At 46.7% G+C, this 21,995-nt stretch overlaps 1 protein-coding gene across 1 annotated transcript in view; it reads left to right on the top strand.

Moving 5' to 3' along the window:
* Window positions 1–268: 268 nt before the first annotated feature.
* ERGIC1 (endoplasmic reticulum-golgi intermediate compartment 1) overlaps window positions 269–21,995 on the top strand; it is a 56,082-nt gene continuing 34,355 nt past the window's right edge. The window contains exons 1-2 of the mRNA XM_066196826.1: window positions 269–363; window positions 20,334–20,395. Of these exons, the coding sequence (XP_066052923.1) occupies window positions 344–363; window positions 20,334–20,395 (82 nt within the window). The 5' untranslated portion in view covers window positions 269–343. The remainder of the gene's footprint in view (window positions 364–20,333; window positions 20,396–21,995) is intronic.

Below are 21,995 nucleotides of genomic sequence, written 5' to 3'. Positions count from 1 at the left end.
GCAGACCCCGCAAACTGCGGGAGCCCCGCGGGCCCTGGGGCCGCCCGCACCGCGCGTCCCGGCTCCCTCATCCCGGCTCCCGGCTCCCTCATCCCGGCTCCCTCATCCCGGCTCCCTCATCCCGGCTCCCGGCTCGCGGAGGCCGAGCGCGGCGCCGCCGCTGCCGTAACCCGGCGGCGGAAGCCCCGGCCGGCCCGGCCGCCCAATGGGCTGGGGCTGCGCGGCGCCGGGGCCGGGGCCGGGCCCGTCACTTCCTGGCCCTGCAGCCGCCGGCAGCGAGGCCACAGCCGGGCCCGGGGGCGGCGGCGCCCGCAGCCCGCCCGCCGCCACCACCGCCACCACCATGCCCTTTGACTTCAGGAGGTGAGTGTCGCCGAGAGTCGCGACACAGCCCCGCCCGCCCCGCCGGGGGACCGGCCGCCGCCGCCCCCGCGCCGCTCCCCCGCCCGCGGGTGCGCGTGTGGGATGGGCGGGTGGATGGATGGATGGATGGATGGATGGATGGATGGATGGATGGATGGATGGATGGATGGATGGATGGATGGATGGACGGACGGACGGACGGACGGACGGACGGACGGACGGACGGACGGACGGAGTGTCTGCAGGCTGTGCCCGGCTCCGTAATGCGGTCCCCTCAAGCCGAAGGGGCTGTGTGCGGTTTGGGTTGCCTGGGAGCAGCAGCACCTTCGGGGTGGTGGATGCGGGTGTTGGGGCGGAGGTGCTGGGCTGCTGCTCCTCCCGCAGGTGTCTGGGGTCTCGCTTTTTGTGAGGGGGGTCACTTTCTGTGGTGTGGCTCCTGCAGCACCTTTAGAAGGTCAGGGTGCTGCTCCCAGGGCAGCTTTAGGGCATCATTCCTTACAGCGGGGTTCCCAGGGCAGCTTTAGGGGGGAATTTCTCACAGTGGGGTTCCCACAGTAGCTTTGGGAGATCACAGTGGGGCTCCCGCAGGGGCTTTAGGGGGTCACTCCTCAGGATGGAGCTCCCAGAGCATCTTTAAGGGGTCACTCTTTGCAGAGGGGCTCCCACATGAGGCTTCATGTGCCACGGCTGTGCCACGTGTCTGATGGCTGGCGACCAACATCCACGCCTCCACCTCTGGCTTTGCCATTTTGAGCAGGCGCAAGGTGTAGGATTTGACCTTTCTGTGTGGGTCCTTCATCCCCTGGGCCGTGTCAGGTACCAAAGCAGAAGTGAAAAAGATCCCTCTGACATCACTGGAGCCAAAATAGCAACGGCGGGTTCGTTTTCTTTTTTGAGCCGTTCTTGAACCAACAATTTTTCACCTTCCCAAATTCAGAGATGCCAAGGGGAAGATGCACAGATGACTCTTCTCATGTAGATTTTACTACGACTTAAATATTACAACGAAAAATACACGTATTTTGGGGAACATATACAGTTAACTACAGTCCTTTCCATGTGGGATGACCATGACCCCTCCATGTGCATCTCCCCCTGAGAGATGGTAGCGGTGCAGTGTTTTAGGTCTCCCAAACAAAAAGTTGTGCATTACATTTTTACTGTAATTCTAAACCAGGCCTCTCATTTATACAGGCTAACAGGGTCCTGTGTGATCCGTGGGGCATTGTTGAACACGGAGGCAGTTGCTTCTGAATGAAAACTTGCTGAAGCTGGAAACAGCATCTGCTGGATCATGTGGGATCCGGGGCCCAGAGCCTCGTTTCTGCCCTTGTGTAAAATCTGATAGAAAAATTCCTTCTTTGGAGACATTCTGCCAGCTGCGAATCCTATTGCCATCCGTTTTCAGACGTGTGAAATACATGAACAATAAGAGATCCTGGGCTGGGGCTGTCACTTTGTAATGGCAGATAAAGAAAATGTTATTTCTGGTGTCTTTGAAAATGTGATTTCTGTTGGGTCTCAGGATCTGTGTGTGGAAACACTGGCTCACCAAGAGCATAATCATTTAAGAGACAGCACTAGTGCTTCACTTTGGAGTGGAACAAAAACGTTCAGTAAAAGCTGAATGGCAGGGTTTGTGTTAATGAGTTATAAAAACAGACACATCAGTTCAGATCTGCATTTTAAAGATTCACAATTACAAATAACCTCTTTGTCATTCAGAGCGGAGGATTAGAAATAGACACTTCAAAGCTCTTTCTCAAATAACGTTAGCTCACTGAACTTCAGCTCTTCTGCAAGGATCAATTTTTCAAGAGCTGCCATTGATGACAGGAATTTCACATTTAAAGCACAGGGTAGTTATTGTCACGTGCAGCAAACCACTTTCCTGTTTTAGAAGCATGAACAGAGTTCAGGACCAAAAGGTTTGCAAAGGTTAGAGAGCCCTTTTTAGCTGTTGTGGGTTTTGTTCATAGTGCAGGCAGCGGAACAAAATGTGCTGAGGCTGGAAAATTTTACTGCTGTAGGTAAAGTGTGATGTACAAGTTAAAAAAAAAAAATGCACAGGTACTTCCTGACAACTCTAGAACATGCAGTACAAGGCTCTTGGAGAAAAAAGGTCACCACCTTGAGTAGGTTTCTGAATGAAGACATGACATTTTCACCATGTAAATTGCAAGGTTTTTCTCTCAGAGCTTTCAGCTGAATGTTCCCTCTGGCAGGTACACTTTGGTACCCTGTCTTTTACATGCCTCTGTGTGTGTGACTAGAGGTTTGGGTTGTTAAGAAACTTTTAGAAATGCCCCTGCATATCTTCTGGAGTCCAAAATTCCATGTGGAAAGGTGGTGTGTCCTTCTGGAGGCCACACATTTCACGTTGCATCTGAAGGAATTCTGTCCTTAGCGGCTCTGCCAAGGATGTTTGGGACAGGTTTTGTTGTTTTTGTGTCCTCCCCTTTCTTAGAGCTTTATTTTTGGTATTTTGGGGTGGCAGGATGTTGACAGCTGGCACCAGGTGTGGAGAGGGGCATTGTAGACCAGCTGGAAGTTTAGGCTTTGAGCTCTGCTTCCACACAGAGTAGCTCTAAAGAGGAATCCAAACCTCATCTGGAGATGATGGAGGCACAAATGACAAGTAATTAAAACAGCCCAGGGCCAAAAATGTCCCTGTTGTTCACCAACTGCAAGTCAAAGAAATCATTTACTTCCATGGGACTAAATCTCTTTGCTCTGTCTTAAACTTAGCTAGATTGAAGAACTGAAATTGCTTAAAAATCTCTCTTGGAAGTTGTCTCCATCAGCCAGTCTGATGTGGAAGTAACTTGGTTTGTTACCTGTACTTTTTTGTACATTTTTTTTTTTTTTCTGTAGGACTGCTGTTTTCTTGGCTTATCACTGGTTCCCTTTCCTAATACAAACTGCATTTAATTCATAAATAAACCAATATTTTCACAGTAATCTCACATGAGTAATAATTATTATTCTGTCTCAAGTATCTTCAGGCTTTTAATAATACTCAGTATTTACCTAATGCTTCTCATTCTTCAAAGCATTTAATTCAGACTAATCCCCCCCCAAGTCCTGCTGGGGTGTTGGTCCAGAACCAAGTTTTCAGCTTCCAGATTGGAGTCTTCAGTACAGGTCTGTTCAGTGCATGTCACAAGACACCAGCCCTCCTACAGAACTCCTAAATCAGTTTGTATTTCCAGAAGGCCTGGTGCTTTCTTTTTTAACACCCATTTGGCTGAAAGAGAGGGACAGATTTTTTCCCTTCTTGCCCATATCTCCTGGTTTTTTAGAGCTCGTGTCAGCAAAGCAGCTTTGTGTGTGTTTGATTGGGGATTTTGAGTTCTCTCACTGGAGCTGAAGGGGTATTTCATATATATATTTATATATTTGAAGCCTCTAGGATCCAGTGTCACCTGCACTCTTGCAGGTCTGAGGATGGTTCAAGTCATAATTAGATTAAACTCTAAATCATAATTAGATTAAACTCAGCCAGAAGGGTTCCCACACGTGGTGTGATCCTGCTAGCAGGAGGCTGAGCTGGTTTGCTGGGACTTCAGACTGCTCAGGAGTTGAGAATGAGACCAGTAAAAATGAGAATTACGGGTGTGAAAATGGAGTGACTCCCCTGCAATGGAGGTGGACGTGGTGGAGAGAAGCTTTGCTGCAAGTTCCCTTGGCTTCTCTTTGCACCTGCATATTTGCATGGAAGAGTTCCTGATAGGTTTGTAAGATACTGAAACTTCTGAACCATCTCGGTCACTTCAGTTGAGAAAAACTAAAATAGACCACTCTGAAATCAAGTTTTTGTTCTAATTATGGGTCATCCACGGTTGTGCCCTGGCCAGGTGTTTGGCATAGAGTGACAAATACCTGTGAATCCTTATTTTTATGTGCAACTGAGAAATTCAGGATTTATTTCCCACAGTTAATCATTGTGATGTTTTCATTAGGGCTTTTTGTTGTTGTTGTTGTTCCTTGTTTGGTTTTGGGGTTTGGTTGGTTTTTTGTATGAAGTCACAATGTGCTGTACCCGGATTTTGGAGGTCATGGGAAAGGAGCCAGGCTTAGAAAGGATTTAGATTTAAATGCTGGTCTAGAGTGGAAGGCAAAAACTCTTATTCCATCTGCACAGTAGGACAGGCCCCCACTGTCAGCTGTTCTTTGGCATGTCTCTGATAAATGATATTTTAGTGTGGGTGTGCTGATTCAGACCCATGGATCATTTTTATTGTTTTGGGACACAGGCGGGTCTCTGCTTTAGTTCCTGAAAGTTTGGTTTTTTTTAATCAATTTTTTCAGTCTTAACCAAAGCTGACAAACTCCAACCTTCCTGCTCTTGGCAAAGGGAGTGTGTTTGGTTTTAAATTAGACCTAAGAGTTGTGATGGTGAATGGACAAATTGATGCTCACATTTGTGACCTGACACGTTTGTGAAATCGATTCCTGACCAAAAGAAAAATGGGGGGACCACGAAAGACAGTTTTGTTCCTTCTTTTCTGAAGCCTGAAGGCTAAAATCAAGTTATCTGCCTTAAGCTCACAATTGAATGAGAAGGTGTCCGAGGGGTGCTTAGTTTGGAAACAGTTTTTCTGCACAGACTCAAAATCACCTAAAATCTGGTTTGTGCTCATTAATCTGGTCAGGAATCAATTTCACAACTGTGCCAGGTCACAAGTTGTGAAAACATCAGTCTGTCTATTCCCCATCACCGCTCTTGGTCTAACTGAAACCCAAACATACTCCCTTTGCTGAGAGCAGTAAGCTTGCCATGATTTTGTCCAAAATATTCATTCCTGTATGTGACTGAGCTGGTCGCCATCACTTCCTAAATTAATGTCTAGGGGCCGTAGCACAGCTCTGATTTGAACAGTTACAGATTTACAGAATCCCAGAATATTCTCAGCTGGGAGGAACCCACAAGGATCGAGTCCAACCCCATGAACCTTGGCGTTATTAGCACCCTGCTCTGCCAAACTGAGCTCACTGCAGCAGTCCCTGCACTTCCCTCCCCACCTGCAGCCACGTCTGGCCAGCCTGTCCCAGTTCACATTGTGCAATGCCCCTGGTAAACAAACCCTTCCAAGTGCTATTGCTGCCACCTGACGTAATGGCCAGCGTGGATTTGGGTGCCAGGCAGTGCCATGACTAACTTTAGGGCTCAACAAAAGCCCCTTTGAGGGCACCTGAGAAATTATTCTGCAGTCACAGCAGGCAGATGGGCAGGCAGAGCTGTACAGACAGAGTCCATTGATGTTTGTGCCACAAATAACTGATTATACGTGATGTGCATGTGTGTAAATAGTTCTTCCTGAGTCTCCCTACTCCATCATTTCTCTCAAAATATCATCGGAGCGGAGATTTTTTTTTTTCCCTGAGTAAGTAGGGAAATATGAAAGTTTGGCTTTGTAGGAAAGTTTTGCATTGTTCCATCTGAACTTTTAACTGTCCTCCTTTTGTTCAGTCCTCGGTGACACAGATGCTTCCTTCATGCCATCATAGCTCACTGCTGTGAAAACGACTGAATCACACTGTAAACAGAGCTGAGGCAATGCCACCAGCCTGGGCTGGGGGCTGTGCACGTTGTTGAGCTGGGATTTTGAAGTGTGCTGGTGTATTTTTTAGGCATGCAGTTCAAGTGGTGGAGGGGGTGAGGAAAGAACAGTCTTGCAACGAGCGGAGAAGTGGAGAATCATCTGTTTTTCTTGTCTCCTCTCCAAGCACAAGCCCTGAAGTGATGTCTAGGTATTCCTGTACTGAGCCAGCTGCTCTCGAAATGGAAAACTTGGTCGTCTAAAAAATTAGCCACAGCCTCGCCACAATCTACAAAATCCTCCTTATAGTGAGCATTTTAGTAGTAAATCTTCTTTATACTGAAATGTGTGAGTATTTCAGTAACAGTCATGGCAGACACACACAAAATGTAGTTTGCCCAGTGCAACTCACTGAATCGTGTGTGTTTGGATGTTTGCTTTTTTCTCTTTGGTTTGTTTGGTTTTTTTGAAGGATGTTTCCAAATGAGATGTATTTAGTTTAATTCAGAGAAGCCAGAAAGATTGGCATGTAATGGAAGAGCCTTCAAATTGCTGTGTTCAAATGTGCAGGCCTGTATTACTGCTGACAGGATGTCAGGAGGTCATTATTCCTTAGTGTTTATTTAGCAATCCCATCCTAAAGCAGATCACCTGGCTTCCAAATTGTCCCTCTCTGTAGACCACTGTGTGCCCCCTAAAACATCAGTAATGTAAATGTGACTTTGTTTTCTGGTAAAGGTGAAGTCTTTGAGCCGTGCTTGGATTCTGTGTCATTCTAAGTGAAACGTGACCCAACTGCACTGAAATCTGAACGTGGCTGCTGCATTAGAACAGGTTCTATCTGGACCAAAAACCAGAGGTAAAACCTGCAAGTTGCAGCTCTTGAGTCTGCATGAGTTATGTTTTTTTTAGTGGGCATCCATACTGATATTTCTTGGAAATTGTATCAAACCAGGAACTTGACTTGGAAGCCAGGTGATGCAGAAGAGTTGTGCTTGCTTGTAGGTAACATGCTTACATGCAAATAAAACCCAGGACTGAGTTGTAGAAGCTTGTACAGAAATTCTTGTCTTCTTGGATTGGGATTTAAATAGGAGAACCTGAGCTGGTCACTGCAGAGTTATTGATATTCTGGAAAAGTATTTCTATTTTAATCCCTTGTATGGGATAGGAGTTTCTTTTACTGATATGGAGAAATCTCTCTCTGCAGTAGGTATGGATTGGCCTGTGTGCTTTTGATGGAAGCCTTGTGAATATGGAGTTGTTTTCTTCACATATCCCTCCCTCTCCCCCCTTTTTTTGATTCCCCAGATGTTATATTTGTTCGTGCTCTTTTGTACCAATCTCTGATTTTTATGCTGAGCGAGCGCAGCTGGGACTTAAACCAGAAAGTAGCTTCCCCATGTAAAACCTGCACATTTCTGATGCTAAAATAGTTCTTCCCACATCTTGTTTCAAGGTGTTCAGCAGTACAAGGCAGCAGCAGAGCCTCGGTGTTTTGTGATTTCCTGGAAGCTGTGGGAAAGACTATGGTACAGCTCTTTTGTTTTTTTCCATAGCTCAAGGGTTGTGTGTAGGTAAATCCTTGGAAATCACAGTCCAGCTCTGAATTTCTTCCCCATTCTGTGTGTCCTCCAGAAAATGCTGCTCCCACTCAGGAGTACATTGGCTTTCACAGTCCAGCAAAGGGCTGGATCCCTGTAAATAGCAGTCCCTTTACTTGAACATTTTTTCTTCCTGACACTTTCCTCCCGTTTTGATGAAGCAGAGTGTAATTTGCTCACTTTATTAAAAATACATTTCTCTTCCATCCTTCATTTTGACACCTGCTTCAGTGCCTAAAAGGAAATAAAATGCTTGCTGGCAAGAGTCCACCTTTGAGTATTTGTGATTCTACTTTCCTCCTCCTCCCAATTGCCTTTGGAATGTGTTTGAGCCTAACATTTTGTTTTGAAGGGAAAAGTGATGTACTGCTTCCTGTCTTCCATCCTTCACTGTCACCTAAAAAAGAAAAAAAAAGTTGCACTTTTGGCATATTGCAGCAGTACAGTTGCTGTGTGTACTCCTGAGGGAACAAGCTTGATATGCACTGGAAGAATAAAACCACAAAATTTGGCTCGTGGTAGACAAAAAGGTGCTCTGCAGGACGACACAACAGAACCGCAGAGCGGGCAGAAGGGAGGAAAGAAAAGAGAACTGGCTCCTTGGAAAGGAATCAATTTAAGTGGGAGCAGAATGTATGAATTTTCGTGCCTTTTTTTTTCAGCGGCTGCTGTGAGGATTTGAAAGCTTTTTGTCCTAGAAATAAACGGGTTTGTTTTTCTGTCCCTATGCAGATCGTGTACCTGCTAAGGAACCAGATGACATAATGGGCTCAGGGCTCCAAGGTTCTCTCAGCCCCGTTCCCTAAATGTCCAGTTACCCAAAGGCTGGATTATATAATTAATGACAGTCCTCCTGGCCTAACCTTGTTTTCTTGTTCTCAGTACTCCTCCTTGTTTCAGACACTTCCTCTGTTGGTTTCATTATGTTCTTGGAACGAGAATTAAGAGGGAGGAGCTGGCTGGCAAGGAAACGTATTCCTGCATTTCACTCCTGGGTTTCTAAGTGCGGAGAGTCAGCAGGTCAGAAAAAAAAAAAATCCTGTTTGCTTTAAAAGCTGGGGTGATGTTGTGAGTGAGAAGTCAGTCATACAGCACTTGGAAAATTGCTCTCTTCACCTGCTTGCAGTTTTAAACTGGTTTAAAACGCCATCAGCCCCTCCACCTCCCTGTCCGTATCAGAGCTCGCTCAAAGTAACGGAGAATTAAACAGTTTCCCGTGTAATTCTGAAGCCTTGAGAGCTTGTCCGGCACAGCTCAGGCTCTGCGGCTTGTCCTCATGTCCCATTGTGTGTAAATGAGGACTGGCGGATTGCTTAGTGATGTGTGTGCATTATCTGCGGTTACGCGGGTGTTAATCTTATGAAATGTGTTAATGACTGCTCGGTGTTTACGAGTATCGGCCCTTCGCTCCGGCCGTGGATCTGGGTTTGCATCTCCAGCTCACACTCGGGGCCGGGCTTTGGCGTTTGTGTACTCGGTGTTTATTTTCTGTGTGAAACTGCCATTAGCAGGGTCACTTATCTTACTCTGCACATGCTTCGGAGTTTGTGTCCCAATTCTTCAAGACTGTTCACAAACTGCTCTCCTGGTTCTGAACCAAGCTGGGCTCTTGCAGAGCGCATTTAGTTTGTTTTCTCAAATCCACCTTCCCGCTGCTTTCCTTTGGACAGACCTTCAAAGAATCAAAGAATCACAAAATGTTCTGAGCTGGAAGGGACCCACAAAGGTCATTGATCCAGCTCCTGGCCCTGCACGGACCCTCCAAAAATCCCATCCTGTGCATCCCTGGGAGCATTGTCCAAACTCTCCTGGAGCTCTTGGTCTGTGCCCCACGACCCTCTGGGGAAAGAACCTTTTCCTAATATCCAACCTAAAATCCCCCCCAGCACAACCCCAGCCGTTCCTTCAGGTCGAACTGGGAGCTTTGCTAATTTATCCTCAGAAATCTGCAGTTTGCCCATCTGCCGGAGGAGAGGTGGGCAGATGTTGCCAGGTGCTGCTGTGCGAAACGCACCGGCTGAAGGAGAAAGGTTTAATTGAGTGGAACAGGGATGACACAGCGAGTCAGCTCTGGGAGCAGAACAAACTCGGCTCTGTTGGCTCCCACTGCTCATCCCATCCTCAGGATCGCTGCCTGGCCCTGCCAGAGCTGTCCTGAGCTGCTCCCTGCACATCATGTTCTCATCTGCCAGCAGGCAGGAAACATAGAAATGTCATCTAAACAAAGAATTAGCAGAACGAAGGGCTCCAAAGGCAGTAGTTCCTCTTTTCTGCCCCTGCTGCCGACTTCCTACCATTGTTTTCCCATTCATTTAAACAGATTTTCACCTACTTGGTTGGGCTGGGAGAGGAGAGTGATTGATTTTATTGTCTGTGCTGGGTTGTAGGAGCCAAGTGTTCTTGCAGAGTTGTCAGAACATGCACTTGTCTTCGGGTGGGGAAGGAAAACAGCTCAAGGAAGGATTTCAGAACTAAATCTTGAACTAATATTTCTCAATGAAAATAGAAAAAAATAAAGCTTTCTGTACCCATGGAGAGTAAGGTGTAAGAGTAAGGCAGCTCTAGTTCTTCACCTGTTTTAGAATGAATTTACTGTGTGTAGAGATTCTTCTTTTGTTGCTAGGTTTGTGGAGCAAAATTGGAGGTTTTTGCCCAGCACAGGTACAGCAAGGACCGCAGGAACTGAAAATGCAGAGGGTGCTGAAATTCACCACTTTTTTAGTGTCAAGTAAGAGCGGGTTTGCTTTAAAAGGACAGGCTTTCCTTGATGCTCCCCAAATAAAGCCCATCCTTCCCTAGTTCACAGACCTGCTCCAAGATGCAGGTCTGACTTTTTTACCTGTAGCATCTCTCAGGCACCTGGGGCACATAATCCAGCCCAGGGCATTGCTGAGCAGTCTGTGTCCCTTGCCCAGGTGGTTTTTATTCCTCTCCTCAGCAGGTGATGCCCAGCCCCTCTCAGGGTCACTGGGCAGAGGGGAGTTGCGTCCTGCTCCTGTCTTACCTGTGTCCCACATCCCAGCTGTTCTCCAGCTTTCTTCTTTACTCTTTTACTTCACATATTCTCTCCTTAGGCACACAGAATGGGATCTTTCCATCTCTGCACGCCCCAGCTGTTACACTGCTGAATAAGATCAATGTGACAAGTAAAGAGGTTTAATCTTTTCATCTCTGCTCCTGGGCACAGGAGTTCTGGGGATGGTTTCAACAATTGTGAGCAGTAAAACTCCCCCCAACTACTTCAGACAGGCGTCTGGGATTTTTATTTTTATTTTTTAAGTAAGTGGTATTTTGCTAATCAAAAGAGCACCGTGTGTGCAAACCTGACACGGCTGTGCTGTTTGTTCTACCTCAGGATTTCCCTCAGCTTGAGCTGTCACACTGAAAGCTAAATTGGTGGCTTTGGATCCATCCATTCTACAGAAGGAACAGCTTTGCTTTTCGAGATCCTACCAGGAGTGTCTGATGTGCTTTGTGGGAGGGAGTGAAGCCGGAAAAGTGTGTTCTGATAGAAGTACCTGCCTGTCTTTGGAGGAGTGAGACTGTGTCTTCAGCCTACTTGGTTTTATTTGGGGCTAAATGGCCTCTGGAGAGGTTAAAAGCCACCCGATGGCTTGTACTCCTCAGCTGGTGTGCTTGGGCTACTGGTGCCCAGCAGCTTTGTTGACAAAGCCGGGATGAATTGTCCCAAAGCCGTTGTTTGGGAGCAGTGACCCAAGGAAACAGAGGAACAGTTGCAGCCTGTTAACTTGGACGTTCTTAGCTAAGTGATTGGATTTTTTTATTAAATTTTTTTTTTTTTTTTTTTTTTTGTGACCCTGGAGTATTCTCTGTGCCATCTTAGTTTCTCTTATTCTTTTCTAGCCCCATTTTTTTTTTTTTTTGGTCTGTCTCAAGACATGAAGTCCCTTCCTCAGCTCCTCAGCCTCTGCTGGATCTGCTCCAGGAGCTCCAGGTCTCCGTTCCTGATCTAGAAACTACAGCCTGAGACTCTGGTTTAGTTCATATTTACGTTTTGGGTGCTGGGGAGAGGATGGGGAATGCCATCCTTGGGTGTGCTGATCACAGACCTCACCGTGCCAGAGCTGGAGGGAGCCAGTTTTTTCTCTTTGGGTACTTCTAATTCTCAGTCTTTGCTGAGATGCCCAGAGGAGCTGCCTGAGCAGTGAGCAGAGCACACAGGAAAGCTCCTTGTCACTAAGCAGCATGCCTCTGCTGGGAAGGTTTCTCTAGAAATACCGCTGGGGATTAAAGCCAGGGCGTTTCCATTTGTGTCTGCAGCCCGAGTGATCGTGCTCTGACAGCAGGCAGAGCTTCCTTTTGATACCACGAATTCACATGGAAAAATAACCAATATAGCTTGGGTTTTTTCCTCCCTTTCTGCCTCCGAGCTGCGTTGATTTGGGGAAGGGGACAAGGAAAGCTCCTGAAACAGGGTCAGACAGCTTCTGATCTGCCTTTTGTAACACCAACCTCCCCTGAAGTGTTCCTGGAGAGAGAAAAGGGAGTCTGTTTGTGCACAGTCATCTTCGGATGTCAGATGGACTTAATCCAAGTCATATTTACCATGACTAAGTTTCTCTCTGCTTCCCATGTTCTCCTGAAAAATGATGAAGTGTTTTATGCAAAGTGGATTCTCAGCTGTAATTGGTATCTCTGCTATAAGAGCCTTAATAGTAGCAGCTACTGAATGAATCACGGTCCATAAACTCTTCTGTGCTGTCTCTAGGAAAGGGTTTTCCAGAGGTGGGAGCAGCAGGAATAGGAGGAGACAAGGCTGTGTGGTGGGATGGGGGGAGACTCTTCAGAGCCGTTGTTCCAGCTCATTTCACGTGCACTCAGACGTGTTTCCTGAAGTGGGGCTGAGGTTGCTCGTTCTCCTCTTGCTTCACACCTGCCTTGGTTTCCTGAATTGCTGCTGCAGCTCCTCTGCTGTGAAATCAAGCTTCAAAACAGACCCAGTGACACAAACCTTGGTTGTCCTGTTGGTCCTGTGGGGAGCCCAAATAAAGGGGATTTTATCCATCTCTGCTCTCTGGTGTGCAGTAAAACAGCAAAAAGATTCGAGGAGGCAGATAGGAAATGGTAGGAGGAAGAGCAGAAGTGTGTGAGTGACAAATCCCAAGGTTATGTCCTTGTCTCCAGGAAAAACCAATCCTCAGAGCTGAGGATGATTCGTCTCTTTAAAGGCACTTAAACAGAAATTGCACTTGGCTGGATTCACTGATATCTACATGAAGTAATTAGAGAGGCTTGTGTAATTCTGAGGGATGTGGCCTAAAAAATGAATTTGTTTAGGATGTCTAAATGACAGACGCTCTCAAAGTAAAGGCAGTGGATGTTTTCAAGGCTGTTATCAGACAGACCTGCCCCAAAGTGACTCTTATCAAAAACCAAATGGATGCTGGCATGGACTTGACTCTCCAGGGCTGTGTTTGGCACCTGCCTTGCTCTCTGTGTATCTTCCACAGGTTTTTTTTTTGATGTTGTTTTTATCAAAAGCCATCTGGGATTGTTGTTTTGAATGGATGATCCCAGGAATGCACAATGCAGCAGTTTTTCTGTCCACCTGAAGAAGAAAACCAGTGTAACAGATAGAGTACTTCATCTTCTTTTGACAAAAAGCACTTTTTTTTTTCAAGACTGAGTTTTAAAAAACTCAAAGCCTGCATGGGCTGTGTGTCATTTCTTGGGCACGACAAGTACGGCGTGTAAGGCTAGAAATTCTCTGTTCCACGTTGTAACTGGGTGTACTGGTGAGTATGTCATGAGTGGACTTTGTGAAGAACAGGCAGGCTCTTTGTTCAGCCAGGAATTGGTGTGTGTGGACAAATAGTGACCTCATGCCTTCTTGGCTTCTTGAGATTTGAGGTTTGCAGCCACGCTCTGACCCTCTTTTGGCAAGGAGGACTTGACAAATGGTGAAAACCAGCAGCGAAATTTCACTGGAATTTATCTCCAGTTTGCAGGTCCTTGCTGATAAATGGGGAGGGGCACTGCCAGCAAACAAGCAGAAGGGTAAACAAGGTTTGGTAACTGCTTTAACCCGCTTGTATTCCCTGTGCGGTGGCAAGGAAACAGTTCTGGCATGAAATAGTTCCTCAGAGGCCAGCTTGATCTTCTTTCACTTTACAGAGCAGATGGAAAACTTAACCCTGCCTAAAAAACGCAGAGTTGGCTGCTGTGAGAGGTTTAGAGCAAAAAAAAGGAGAGTGGTTTTGATGTGACGGCCGTGTTTTCAAAGGGGCTGTGGAAAGACAGACTTATTCCTGCCTGCTAACTGCCTTGGGGGTGAATTGATTGTACTGCAGATCCAGAAATTCTGTGTGAGAAGAGGGGTCTCCACAGAAATCAGCCTCCCACTGAAGGGCTGAAGAGAGAGGTTGTTATTTCTTCGGGGTTTTTTGTGCTGTCTTTTCAACTGGTGAGGGTTTTTTCTTGATCCAGGAAGCCATCTCAGCCTGGAAAGGTGTATTATTCTTTGTTTCCGCCCCATGTCTAATGTATCATAGTTGTCTTGCCTTTCTCTCTTTCAACCTGCCGCTCATCTCTTTCTCAGGGAAGTCATGTTTCTTACCAAGAAGGAAACAATCAGGGATGACATTTCTACTGACCCGTAATCCCTTTTTTTAGGATCATAGTATCCTAGGATGGGTCAGGGACCTGGTCCAACCTTTTGCATCCAGACAGTTCTGGAATATCTTCAGCAAAGGAGACTCCACACCCTCAAAGTCAACTTTTCTCTCTGTATTTGATGATTTCCCCTTGGTGTAGTTTAGTCCCTTCTGCTGTAGAGTTGCCAGGTGTTTGATTAACTTCGCTATGAAGTTCTGTTTCTGCTGGAAAATGTGTTGTCCCTGCAAGTCACTTCAAGTTTTTTTGTTAGCGAAACAAATTGGTTCAGCAGCACCAGGTTGGTTTATTCAGAGAGATCTCAAAGCTACTGGTGTGTAATAAAATTCAAGTAGTTGTTCACTCCACACTGGGCTCGTTACTGAGAGTGAGTAATGTCAGGAATCAGTGACCTCAGCTCCAAATGTGGTATCTGCTGAAAAATAGATGCCACTTCTCCAAGCTGGTGAACATGGGAGGTGGAGAATCAAGCGTTGTTTCAACACCCACATTCTTCTGGGTGATTCACAGCCGTGGACCCTTTCTGCTGAGCCAAGATGACAATGGTGTATTTACACCACCACTGACCTGCCAAAAGTGGAATGTCAGCCATGATACTGGTTGGGTTTTTATTTTTTTTAAATCATCTTTGACATCAAAAATGTAATTTGTTGTAAAGAATGCTCGCAGCCTCTAACTTTCAGGACGTGCTGAAGTACCTACGATAGAGCCAGTGTGCTTCAGAAAGAAGACTGATGTTTAGATACTTGGTTCTCCTGGGGAAAAACATAATCTGCCTGAAGAACAAAACCATTTTTCCCCTGTCTGTGAGCATTACTTTTTGGAAAGGGACAAAAATTCATCTTTTTGCTGCTGATTTACAGTGCCTGAATTCTGTTCTGTGAGCAAGTGCCACACGAGAATGTGATTAACTGGAATCCAAACTACAGTCCAAGAGCTCCAAAAGAGCCTTTCCCTGGCCCCTCAGGTAAATCATAAAAGCAGACCTTGCAGAATGGTCCATGAAAACATTCCAGTGCTGCTCACGTCTTTGCAGGGACTCCACACAGGGCATCAGTAATTTTGGGAGAAATTCAGCCCTGGTTGCCGTGGCCAGTGCATCCCTCCGGTCTTTGTGCCAGGGAGGGATGGGCAAAATGCTGGAAACTGAAGGAGGAATCAGTGTTTTTCCGTCTCTGATATGAACTCCTTTGAGTATCAGGGTTTCCCTTTGCTACAGGACATTTAAATTTACCCATTGTCTAGTTAGTTCTACTTAAAAGTTGTTGGGGTTTTGGTAGTTGCCTCACATTCTTTGCTTCTTGTTCATGAAAAACTTAACAGCATCTTAGAGAGTTGTTAAAAAAAGCTCTTCTCAGATTTCCAGAGATGTCAGAGAGGATTCTTCTGTCTGGAGGTGTGGAAATCTTCAGTGAAATAATGTATTTATTACTTCATTTCCTGAAATATTTCGGGTCCAAACATGAAACTGGGCAAGTGTACATAAAGCCCTGGCAGGCAGCCCTGCCTGTGGCAGCTCCTGCTGAGGGACTGAGCTCATCCTCTGCTCAGGGGAGGCAGGTGAAGCATCAGCTCCAGCAAAAACTTGCAGTGTTTGGGTCCTCTGCCCTCCCTGCCACTCATCCAGCGCTGTCAGTCACAGCCCAGGTGAGACCTCACCTGCAGAGCTGCCCCCGCCCTGGGGCCAGCACAGGCAGGAGCTGGAGCTGCTGGAGAGAGCCCAGAGGAGGCTCCGGGATGAGCAGAGGATGGAGCAGCTCTGCTGGGAGAGCTGGGATAGTTCGCCTGGAGAGGAGACAATTGTGTCACTTCGGGGTGACGCAGTTGTCGCCTGAAGAAGCTACAAGGAAGATGGAGAGAGACTTTACAAGAGCCTGGAGTGACAGGACAAGGGGGAATGGCTTCACACTGGCAGAGAGTAGGCTTAGATGGGATATTAGAAAAAAATTCTTCCCTGTGAGGGTGCTGAGGCCCTGGCACAGGGTGCCCAGAGAAGCTGTGGCTGCCCCTGGATCCCTGGCAGTGGCCAGGGCCAGGTTGGACAGGGCTTGGAGCCACCTGGGACAGTGGGAGGTGTCCCTGCCCATGGCTGGGTTTGGAATGAGATGCGCTTTAAGGTCCCTTCCAGCCCAAACCATTTTGTGATTCTGTGATACACCTCTGTCTGAAGAAAAAAATCTGAGTATCAGCAGCGCTTATTAGTGTAGAAACAGCTTTTGAAATCCTTCTGACACTTACTGGCACTCAAAATCTGCCACCCTTTGGTTTGGCTCCTTTGAGGTCACCAGCTGGATTTCACCTCGCTCTTTCCAAAAGGACTGTGGCACTCCTGTCCATCAGAGAGCTGCAGTTCTGCCCCACACCTGCCTTAATCACACAAAGATTGGTGAATTCTCTGTTTGAGCCTAGCCAGCAATGACCCCTGCTCGTCTCTGTGATGCTGTTTGACCAGTTTGTTGACATTCCAACCAGGAAGGTGAGAAAGTTTTTTTCTGTGTCCTTTCAACTCTTGGATTGATGAATATTGTAGCATCCCCTCATGTTAGTTATGAATGTTGGTTCCTGCGAACCTCTGACATTGCCAAACGGGCTTTTTTTATTTCTGTGTTTGCAACCCTGCTCTCCACTGAAAGAAAAGACACTGTAGATGTGTCAGGAAATTCCTTTGTTTCACTGATGACAGCCTAATTCTATCTTTAGCCTCATATTCTGGAATTGCAAGGCCCAGCCTTCCCTTTATGAGAACACGTATGACCTGGAGGAAGAACTTTTCCCAGCAGCAAGTTTGTTGTTTCCACTCTGAAACGATGTTAATTGATCAAACTCAAAGATACAACTTCACCTTGCAAGCCTTGCCTTTCTGAGGGGAGGAAGAAACTTGCCAAAAAGCTAAATATAAACAACGTGCGGTGGAAAATGCACATGTGCCTGCTCCGGGAGTGTGAAGTGATGTCTCCCTTCCTAAAGCAGAACGAGCTGCAGGTTAAGGGAGTTCACTGAGGAGTTGTAAATCTACACCCAGGTTTCTCCTGGTCACTTAAGATGACTCCCAGGCTCTGCCCAGCGTGGCACAGGGTGTCTGTGCCCTGTGAGCTGGCAGCTGCAGCCCCTCTGCACATCTCCTTGCAGCATTACTAATTCCTTCCACTGCTTGGAGGAGCTGGGAGGCAGCTCTTGCAACACAGCACAAGGTTCCTCTCTGTTCCCGGGGTACGAATACTCCTCCAGGTGACCAATGCCTCAGGAACCCGGAGCCTTGTTGGAATTTTTACTGCAGGTGCTTGCAGGAACGTCTGACCCGAGGGCAGGTAAAACCTGTTCCCCTTTGCCTCCTCCCTCATGCATTACAAATCATCTCTGGTGTCTAATCCTCATTCTTTTCTCTTCCCAGGACAGTGTAAGTGTTCTCCTGGGATGGCTTTCAGTTCTGGGAGGTAGGCAAGGAGCCAGTGGCAAAAGGGGAAAGGTTTTTCTAGTGGAGGCAGATTTTTAACCCTTAGGTCTGATAGGAGCTGCCACAAATCTCTCATTTCTTGGGGCTTAGGGTCTCCTGTTACAGTAACTCTTGTCAGCTCCACAGATTTGTTGGAGACATTTGCTTGATTTACTTACTTTTATAATGATATGTAATTAATGAAGCCTTCTTTGGGGTTCTGTTCTCACTGCCAGCGTTTGATCTCTGCTGTCTCACAAACACACTTTTCAGGCTGTCGCTGGATCCTTTGCATTTCTTATCTTCTAAATAGAGTGAAGAAGGTGGCTTTTTGTCCTGGCCATGCCATCTCCATCATTCTCCTCAAACTGTGGTGTCATTTGGGCTTCCCCCTTGCCCTTCTCTAAGTGCATAAACCCCACTGCTGTTTCCACTAACGGGGGTCAGACTGAGGAAATTGTATGAATTGTGGCCAGCATCAGATGCCTGTTGAGAAGTTGCCTGGACCCCTGAGGACTGTTGTTCCTTTGCCAGACTATGAACCCTCCTAGCTCACAATGTGTCTTTTCCAAGCAGTGGGTTGTTCTTTCTGCCAGGAGACTTGCACACAGCCAGTCCTTCTTCTTTTGGGCTGGTGACCATTTGGATTTACATTGGTGTCACACATCAGTGAGCAGAATCTAACTAGCAGTGTTTGCCCCTTATCCCAAACTTGTCCTTTTGATTGTTGTGGCCATTTCAGCATCCCTGTGCAAGCTTTTATACAGCTTCTGTCCTTCCCTTCCCTTCTGCTTGGATCAGGTTCTGGATGTCATCCTTCAAGCTTCTGCTTTCATCCATCAAACTGAATCCAGAACTTTTTCTAGTGTCTCTGCCCAATCCAAGCTTACTTAGGCCATGGAAAAGTTAATTTGTGGTTTTGGGTGTTACTTACGTGATCAAATGACAATCTGAGAGGAGAGAACTCTGCCTCATATGACATCAGCTTTCCAGTGAGCTGTTTAAAAAGCAGGATTTTTTTTTGCTTTTAATGCTGTGATGGGCCATCATTTCAATACTAGTAAATATTTCTGCCGGTGAGAACAAACTTCCTTTTATAGTATCCACATGCTGCTGTTTTTGCTGCATCCAGCCTGGAGCAGTTTCCTATTTCTGAGTGTTCGCTCACACTCAGCAGCTCCCGGCGCTCACGTGCTCTGTCTCCCCCTGTTTCTCTCTCAGCTTTTTTAGCCTTGTTGATCTATTATTGTGACTTTGGCCAGACGACGCCAGCTTTCAGCATTTAATGGGCTGGGAGAGCAGCAGCTTCCTCTCTGCCTGTGCGAGAGACCATGATGTCATCAGCTACTTTGGGTTCTTTCACCATCCTGATGCTTCTGGTGGATGTGGAAAGAATGCAAACAGCACTTTCCAGATGTTCTCGGGGCAGCTGGAAAACCATACATGGATTATTTGGTCGGGGAATATTGCTGGTCTGTTTGGGAGACCAGCAGTGAGCAGGGTCGTGAAAACACAGCTCCTGTGCAGCAGTGCTCTCAGGTGTCTCACAGAGGGTTGTTGGGGTGTTAAATGGTGGCACAGCTTATTCAGGGCTCCAGCTGGGCAGCTGAAATATCTTTCTACCTGCTCTCCATTCCCTCCCCTTCCTTCCTCCAGCTTCAACTCCTGAGCGAGGCGCAGCGTCCTCCTGATCTCCTGCAGGGCAAATGCTGTTTTGTTCCTGCAGTTCCTCAGGGTTATCTCAGCAGTTAGGGCTAAAGAAAAGAACAATCATCTAGTTTTTAAACTCCCAGTACAATATTTGATGTAGTAGGAGCTACTGAATAAACACGGGGGTGTTTCGTCTTGGTGCAGTGTAAATTGGGAATTTGGAAGCCCTCTCCAGGGCTGGAAAAAGCATCAGCTCTCACCCGGCCTGTGGCATATCCAAAAAAGTCTATTTTGAGGGACAACCGGTCACTTCCTTTTTCAGGGTGGCTGGGTGGGTGTTTTTTAATGCATTAATTAATTTTTATTGAGTGATGGAAAAACTGATGTCAGAGCTGCATTGCGGTTGGGCGTGCAGGAGCACAAGGTGGTAGGAAATAATACAGCCAACACACGAGGGCAGGGAGAGTTTAACCATGGGCAGTTCAAAATAGCAAAGCTGAGCCCTGTGGATATTAAAAGCTATGACTGAATCAAAACAAGGGTCTAATATTAAGCTGGGTTTTGCTGGGGGAGGAACAAACCTGTTGGGTTAATTTCTGTTGTTGTATCCAATGTCCAAGGGATGGGTTTTTTTGGTCTCAACACCTGGATTACTGACTTAGGGGTTGTCTATTTTTGGCTCTGCAGGATACAAATGACAAGGGGCAATGTAGGTTGTGTTTCATTGGGGTTTTTTTTTGCCAGACATCTTTATTCAGGAGTCTGTTGAGTATCCTTTTCTTTTTACAGTGGTCTATAAACTTGTCCAGCATGACTTCTTGCCTGGCTGCTCTCACAGTTCGGATTGCACAGATCCTCAACAGGGAGGTGGAGGGAAGTGCTTTGGAAATGGGAGCCAAGACAGAGCACAGTTACATAATTGTACAAAAGAAAAAGGGTTTTGTTTTGTTTTGTTTTTCCTTCTCATGTCCTCCTGCCTACTGAAAAAAAAATGTTTTTTGGAAAGCTGGATGGAAAAAAAAACTTCAGCGTCGTTCATCCCTGTGGGGGCTTGAAATGTATTGAAATGTTCCACCTGTTTTATGGCTGGTGCTTTTCCTTTTTCAGGTTTGACATCTACAGGAAGGTGCCAAAAGACCTTACACAGCCAACCTACACAGGGGCCATTAGTAAGTAACTTCTTTTTGATGTCCTTGCATAGCCCTGGTCTAAAATTAAAGATTGTTTGGCCTCTCTGTCTGCAGGGAATTTTTTTGAAGGGATGTTAAGCATTGGGAAGGGTGTCCTTTTGTTGCTGAGGCAGCTTGTTCTGCCCATCAAACAGTGGAACAGCTTGTGTGATTTCAGAATTGTGGCATCACAGAGTGGTTTGGGTTGGAAGGGGCCCTGAAGAGCCTCCAGTCCCAACCACTGATAGCGATCCACTCTCACTCCCATGTATCAATACCCAGACTTTGGCTGATACACATCTCTTGCCTTGGGCCCCTTTTCCTTCCTTCCTGCTCCTGAGGGAGGCTGGAAGCTGAGTAATGCCATTTCACACAATTATGTGCAGCGAGCTGCCTGGGCAGAGGGCTTGGTAAACACGGATCAGGCTGATCCTGCCAGGCCTGTCATTACCCTCCTCATGCAGCTTTCCTGTCCTGTTGAGCAGGGACTTCCTTTGATCAGGGAGCTGTGCCCCACTCAGCCACGCTGGGAGATGGGTCAGTAGTCCTGTATGTCACTGCTGACGTGAGTGATGTCACATCCCTTGGTGACAGCACGCAGGACTGAGTCAGTGCCAGTGAATCAGGACACAAAGGAAAGCCCTCCTTGAGCTGAAGAGACTCCTCGTGGGCATGGTCCAAGAGCAGGCTGCCCAGGCTGGTGTGGAGTCTCTTGTGATGGTGCTGGCTTCTTTTTCTCTGCCAAGGCCCGAAATTTTCAGCCTCCAGAGTTCCAACAGTCTCTGTCCTTGGGGATGCTCCAAACAGCCGGAGCTGGCCCTGGGCAGCCTGCTCAGAGCAGAGGAGTTGGACAGGATGATCTCCAGGGAGGTCCCTGCCAGCTTCAGCTATCCTGTGCTTCTGTGAAGATAAAACATTTCCCTAAATATTTACTCTCAGAGTCCTTGTCCCCTGAGTTCTCCTGGCCACTGAATTACTTGTATCCCAGCTCCCATTTGGGTTTGCTGAAGCTGTGAACAAAGAGCTTGACTCAAACTGTTTGGGAATTCAGAGGCGGATGAGATTTAGTGTTTTGAAAGAACACTTTGAACTTGTGAGTGATCCTGCCTTCTCTTCTGTTTTGGAAACTTAAGAGTTCCCACACTGCCACTGGGCTCCCTTTGGGAATTTGTCTTGTTATGAATCACCTGCAAAAGTGTATTTTAGAAGCAAAAAAAAAACCATCAAAGGCCATCGAGTTTAGGCTTTCAGATCTGCAGTAAACAGCTCAAGTGATAAGTCTGTTGTGGGAAGGCTTGAAGGTTGTGACTCTTACTTACAATTATTAGCTGACTTCTTTTCTCTCTATTGTTATTTGCAGCTTCTCAGGCTTTGATTTTCTTCTCTAACTGGTTCTCCTTCTTTTTCTCAGAGTGTTTTTAGGCAGCCTGATAGAAGCTTCTGAACCACAAACTGGTGGCTTGGCCTGTGAGAGGATCCTGTGAGCAGCTTTTTTAATGGGCTCTTCTGTCTGACCAAGCCTGTGGCTTGTAATTTGAAAGCCACTAATCTCAGGTGTTGTAGGAGGCCATGGATGAGAGCAGCCCATTGCCAGGCCACT

Source organism: Chamaea fasciata, unplaced genomic scaffold (genome assembly GCF_029207755.1).
Source record: "Chamaea fasciata isolate MVZ Bird 193981 ecotype frontalis unplaced genomic scaffold, bChaFas1.0.hap1 SCAF_15, whole genome shotgun sequence".
In the NCBI taxonomy this organism is placed as follows: domain Eukaryota; kingdom Metazoa; phylum Chordata; class Aves; order Passeriformes; family Sylviidae; genus Chamaea; species Chamaea fasciata.
The sequence above is the reverse complement of the archived record's forward strand: the minus strand, read 5'-3'. Positions and strand labels throughout refer to the sequence as shown.